General features: G+C 39.7%; 1 protein-coding gene across 1 annotated transcript in view; it reads right to left on the bottom strand.

Moving 5' to 3' along the window:
• Window positions 1–6,353, bottom strand: part of LOC107751997 (neuronal tyrosine-phosphorylated phosphoinositide-3-kinase adapter 2-like) — a 40,345-nt gene that overhangs the window by 13,374 nt on the left and 20,618 nt on the right. Inside the window, exon 4 of the mRNA XM_016567822.1 lies at window positions 3,771–4,949. Within this exon, the coding sequence (XP_016423308.1) occupies window positions 3,771–4,949 (1,179 nt within the window). The remainder of the gene's footprint in view (window positions 1–3,770; window positions 4,950–6,353) is intronic.

Below are 6,353 nucleotides of genomic sequence, written 5' to 3' on the forward strand. Positions count from 1 at the left end.
TAGGAAGAAGAGCAATAAGACGGCATTATAAAATCAAAAAGTGTGCTTTTTTATTTTGAATGGCGAAGACGTGCTCACCCACAGACATTCACAGGTTCATTTTGAGGTATTAGCAAAACAACAAAGCTAATGCCTTTCACAGAACTTATGTAATTACCCATCATAAATTGTGATATAGCCTGGTCCGTTGGATCGGATTGCTTTCTCACTACAACCGAACCGCTCCAGAGTTCGTTTTCAATCGAGCCGAGACCACCTCGTTCAGGCTATCTCAGACCGATTGTTTTGGCGCGGATCCGAGCGCGATTGCCGTGTTCACTATGCCCAATCGAACCGAGCTAAGGGGGGAAACGCGCCAGGTTCCGAAACAACGGGCCAGGTGTGAAAGCACCCTAAGTCATATTTAGAGCTGTTTATGGGCACTGTAGGGCATAATAAAAACAAACTCGTATCACATTTAAATTAGACTGATCTTTAAGACAGATTAATGCACAAACACTATTGCTTGCCACTTGACACTGGCACGTGTTCAGACTCTGTATGTCTTTCTGGCGCCGAATGGTGTCATGCTGAGTTGTAGTAGAATTCCCTAACAGGATTTGGACCGGGATAACTGCCCTGAACAGGAAGAGCTCAGTCATTGATTGTTTTATCCCTAAATGGGTGGATCTGAAAATACCCATTTACAGCCCAAGCGTGAAGTTAAATAAGAGTGACCTTCAATATGGGATCTGTAGAGAAGAAGGTTTATTCAATCAATGACGCCCCATACAACATCTGTAATATCAAAATAATCAGATTATTTGAATAGTGAATAGGAACTGCCATAGACATTTGAGCTGATATGATCAGTAATTGTTTTTATATTATGGCTGATAGGTCATCCGATAGCTGATATTGATCTACAATCTTTATAATCTTAAAAAAACTTTTTACATTAAAGATGTAAAAAAATTTAAACAAACTCTCATTCTTTCTTTATTTTATTGTTTTGTTTTTTTTTTCAAACCTGGCATAGAAACAAAGGGCTTTTTGAATAAGGTTAAACAGGACATAATATATATAAAGAAATTAATACTTTTATTCAGCACAGACACATGAAATTTATTAAAAGTGACAGTAAATGCATTTATAATATATATAAAAAAATCTGTTTCCAATAAATGATGTTCATTTGAACTTCCAATTCATCATTGAATCCTGAAAATGTTTACATTATAAAAGAAAAAATGTTTTCAGCATTGAAAATAATAAGGATGATTCAAATCAGCATATTAGAATGATTTCTGAAAGATTACGTGACACTGAAGACTGAAATGCCTGCTGAAAATTCAGCTTTGCCATCACAGGAATAAATTATTCTTAAATTTTTTCAAATATATTACAATATATTAAAAACATTCTGTAATAATACAGCATTTGCAAGGTTTTTAACTCACAAGACTAAATCTGAATATATCAGAAATGGATGAGTGAATTCTGATCCTAATCTCACATGTGGCCACAGCCGTGTTTCTTAGCTGACTGATGTTGAGCTGTAAATAAGAATGAGATACTGGTGTGTTTTGGATCGCTGTGACAGATTCTTCACTATCTCTAGCTTTTCTCTCTGTGTGTCTGGCAAACACACACACACATACTAATGCCGGCAGCCTGTTAATCTCATACACCTCCACACTCTGTCAGGCACGAAGCCCAAGTCACAGATCCGTGGAAGACATACTGACAGGAGGAGTCTGTGTGTGTTTGTGTGTCTCTGCTGGACTGGGTAGCGTAAAATTGACTGTGATGGCCAGACTGACCTGCTTCAGTGTGTGTGTGTGTGTGTGTGTGTGTAATTGTGTTGTGTATATGCCTTATTATATTAAGGTGAGTTGAGGTTTGGCTTCTTATAAAGGCTTCTGGCTTCTTAAAAAATAACAATAGTATGTGTGTGTGTGTGTGTGTGTGTGTATTTGGGGTTCAACATTATAGCCTTGACTCGTTAATCTGAAGTGTTTCAGAATGAATCCATTACAATTTTAATAAAGATTTGAAAGGCTCATGAGGAAGGCACTCAACAACCCTCGCAATGCAACAATCTGGCGACCTTCACATTTGATGTGAAGAGGCTCTGCTTGGTGGGAGAATCTAGGCCCTGCACACTGTAAGCATGCTGAATGGTCTGTGCGTAGGTTGATCGCTCAATTTTTAATCTGTGAACGGGCTCAAACACACACTTGCACACAGACACACCTGGGGTGATGGAAGTGGACCGTGGAAATAGGACATGAAAGCCATCTTTCCTCCACACATGAGAAAAAATAACAGTCTGGAAAAAAGTCCTTAGCTGCAGCTCTCAAGATGATTACACGCGCTCTTTAAACCCAATCAGGCTTTGCTGTATGAGACAACATCCCTCACTTTGAAGTTGTAACTGAGACGGATACCAATCACCCCCAGATATCTCACAGTTAACCCTTCAATTACAGTATTTGCTGGGTTTAACATTTGTGGATCTAATTAATTAAAAGTCTTAGTACTTTTTCTAGATTGATTATTTTCTACTTGCACTGATATTAATAGGCTGACAATTATGTTCTTGTATTTTCACATATAACAGTTAAATGGCTGAAATCTATTTTGGACATATTCCAGACAGTATTTGTGGCTTAAAAAAACACAATTTAACACAAATAATTTAAATTAAATCAAAGTTACATTGAGGCACAAAGCTTAAAATGAACTATTATATTATTATATTATTCTTCTGTTAAAAATGTGTGTGTTATTTGAGCTGTAATGGTTTTATCATCATTTTTACAATTATTTTAGGGTTTATGGTGTTGTGTTGTCCAGTTTTACTACTTCTTTGCCATGACATAATTTTAAACAGAAAGGTTAGTAAGTGTTTTTTTTCTCTCACAAAAATCATGTTAACATGCATATTGTTTACATCATGTGGCTATACTTTTGAAACTGAGTATTTTAACATTAACAGCTTGGCCTTATTCACTTCCACTGTAAGTGTCTCACTGTAGCCCAGATTCATCCTTTTTATTTATTTACGTATTTATGTATTTATTTATTTATTCATTTATTTTTTTAAATGAGAAAATGACGGACAAGTTGAAATTAATTTTTCTTGTAATCTTCATTATGGGAAAGGCGAACAATATGTAAAAAATTGGAGAAATGCACAATCAAATATGCTATTATACCATGTACCATTTATTGACCAATGCATATAACTTAAAAAAAAATTGTGATAATTTAATTGCAATTTAAAGATTTATAAAACCTGTTAAGTTCAACAGTTTGGGGACAGAATTTTTTTTTTTTTTTAAGGAAAAGATTTCTATTTAATCTAAATTTAAATCTAATCTAATAAAATATTATATAAAATATTTTGAATCTTCTATTCATCAAAAAGTCCTGAAAAAAATGTATAATGTTTTCCACAAAAATATTAAGCAGTACAAATGATTTCAACATTAATAATAGTAAGAAATTTTTCTTGAGCAGCAAATCAGCATATTAGAATGATTTCTAAAAGATCATGTGACTCTGAAGTCTAATGATGCTAAAAATTCAGCTGTCATCGCAGGAATAAATTGCATTTTAAAATAATTAAATTAGAAAACAGTACTACTATTTAGTATACTACTAAAAATACTACTATTTACTGTATTTTTGATTAAATAAATGTAGCTTTGATGAGCATATAAGACTTTTTGACCACAAACTGTATTTGTTTACATGTTTAGTTCAATTATAAAATTTTTACTCACCATCCACTGACTCCTTACTCTTGCGGCTTCCAGAACCTTTCTTTAACATGTTACGTCCGGAAGAGAACAAGTTGCTGAGCTCATCCAAAGGACTGGTTGGCGTACGACTGCCTCGACCTCCCGACCCTGAGCTTGAGCCTGACGCAGTGGAGACGTTTTGCATGGACCCTCCGTGCACACTGGAGGAATTTGAGAGCCGCCCGCTCTCACGTGATCCATGCGGAACTCCAGATGCACTGCGAGGAATCGTTCCGGTCATGAGAGCATCATACGGCGGGGGGCGCTTCAGGGTGAGTGGCGTTAATGTGCGACCCATACTGACAGGGGACGGGCAGGCGGAGTGGCTCCTTGGGTAGCCATGCGCGGCAGACGACCCGCCGCTTTTATACAGCGCAGATGGCAGGGGTGGAGCAGAGGACCGTCCTGATGCTGTGATTGTTTGTTGCTCCTTAGTCTCTGCTGACTTCTTCTTATGATGATGATGGTGGTGGTGGTGGTGGTGTTTACCAGACACCTGCTGCGGCTCTAGCTGTGGTCCAGGGTCGGCGCTAGTTGGGGATGCACCAGGTTTCCCATACCCGACTTTCTCCAACATGGGCAGTTTGGTGACATCCAATGGCGTAAGAGGGGATTCGTCAGAGTTGGGGGAACATTGGGCTGGTGCAGGTGGGAATACTAGTAGAGGAGGCCGATGGGAAAGCAGATTCGGGAACGGGGCCGGAATGTCACACACCGAACCACGTGGAGTGGTGGGTCGTGTAAGTTCGACTTCCGGCACCAAAGCAGTGGGACATTGCTCCCATCGCGACTGCGCGTGGTCTAAAGATGAAGGTAAATCATCGTAGGCAAAATATTTCATCTCCTCGTACACACTTTCACCTTGGTCGTCCTCTTCATCACCATTAGCGCCGGCAATTCGACTGAAGTCTCGTAAGATGTTCCCCACCATCTCTATATAAACAGGTTCCGTCTCATCGTCAGTGTCAGGGGCAGGGCTTTGATTCTGAGACGCAGACTTCTTTTTGTGTTGCCGCGGCAGAGAGGCGGACTTAGCCTTGCTGCAATGGTTTTGGATGTAAGACTCGTCAAAGGATGTGCTGAGTTGGGTGTTGGGGTTGCGTTTGGGTTTGGGTGGAGGCATGCGACGGTACTCCTCACTGCAGGGGCGGTATTTAGATGCTGTGGACAAGAGAATGGAAATGTTTAGGATTTCTTTTAGCACTGTATGGAATTCAACAGTACAACTAATTTAAAGTAGACAACAAATCATTTGAATGCAACGAGCTCGCAATCACAACTTCATAAGTGGGAAATAGGAAATTTAAAATAGCATGAGAAGGCAGTAGAGAAGCGCTCTCGCTCAGCACAATGGAGTGCATCGATTTGTTAACTTTGTGGTTTATTATTTCGAGTCTTTTGGATGCAGTGACACACGACCCTCTCACAATATATTGCGTAACAGATCTATCGCTTTTGCTGCTCAGAAATGTTCACGCAATCATGCTGCGCAGTGCTCACACATCAGAATTTCCGCACTCCGGCGGACAGGGGACGGGCAGGCGCTGAACCGTGCTCTGGCCCACCTCTTCCAAGCGGGCCAGGGCCGGCTAAATGAACCGCGCCTGGGTGCGGCACAGAGCGATCACTCTAGGCAAACAAACCGGGCTTTAGGGGGTCAAACATGCTCAGGCACGGTTCAAAACAGCTAGTGTGAGTACACCCTTAGACTGCTGTCACTTTAAGAACTGCCTGGATCCAATATACTCTTACACCTGTTTTCTTTCTCAGCTGTTTGCTTTCACTTAAGACCTAAATCACTTGTTTGTTTGTTTTTTAAACCGCAATGCTTAAAAACATGTGCAAATGATAAGTTTTAGTGACTATGTAGCACAGCAACGTCACATGACCTTTTTACGGCGATAGAGACGATAGTTGAAAATCGGTTGACAAATTTCTACTGGTTAATTGTGCCTACCGGTATATTGCCCACCACTAGTAGTACAGCATAGCAGTAAAGTATTACAGTATTGCAAGGTGTTATCAGTGTCATGACATATGTTAGCAGGAAATATTAGCACTGCTAAGCCTTAGCAGAAGGGTAGCCCAGTCAGCGTCTATTATTTTTAATGTCATTGCTAACCCACAAAGCTGTATGGGGCTGCACAGGGCCATTACTAGTCTATTGTGCATGTGATCATCTTTGATGCTTCACGTTTTATTCGTTCTGCTCGCATCACGTCCCACCACTGCCCTCTCAGTACAGTCACTAATCCTGAATGTGTGCGGTTATGAAATGAGTTAATAGGCTTCTCTAAGGACTTTTTAGTGAGAATAGAGTTTAACACTCTGCTTGAGACAGGATTAATTATACACAGTTGAGCTACCAGTGCTGAGAAACGAGGAAAGCAGGCCACGCTCGGTGTGTGTGTAGCTGTGTTCTCATTTACAGGGTCTCTACGCACTGAGTAGGGCATATCTGTAGAAGTTGTCTTTTTTGGGTATAATAGGATATATATGTGTGGGTTTTGGATATATATATATATATATATATATATATATATATATATATATACACATTTCAAA

This window comes from Sinocyclocheilus rhinocerous, unplaced genomic scaffold (genome assembly GCF_001515625.1).
Source record: "Sinocyclocheilus rhinocerous isolate Xijiao unplaced genomic scaffold, SAMN03320098_v1.1 scaffold1965, whole genome shotgun sequence".
In the NCBI taxonomy this organism is placed as follows: Eukaryota; Metazoa; Chordata; class Actinopteri; order Cypriniformes; family Cyprinidae; genus Sinocyclocheilus; species Sinocyclocheilus rhinocerous.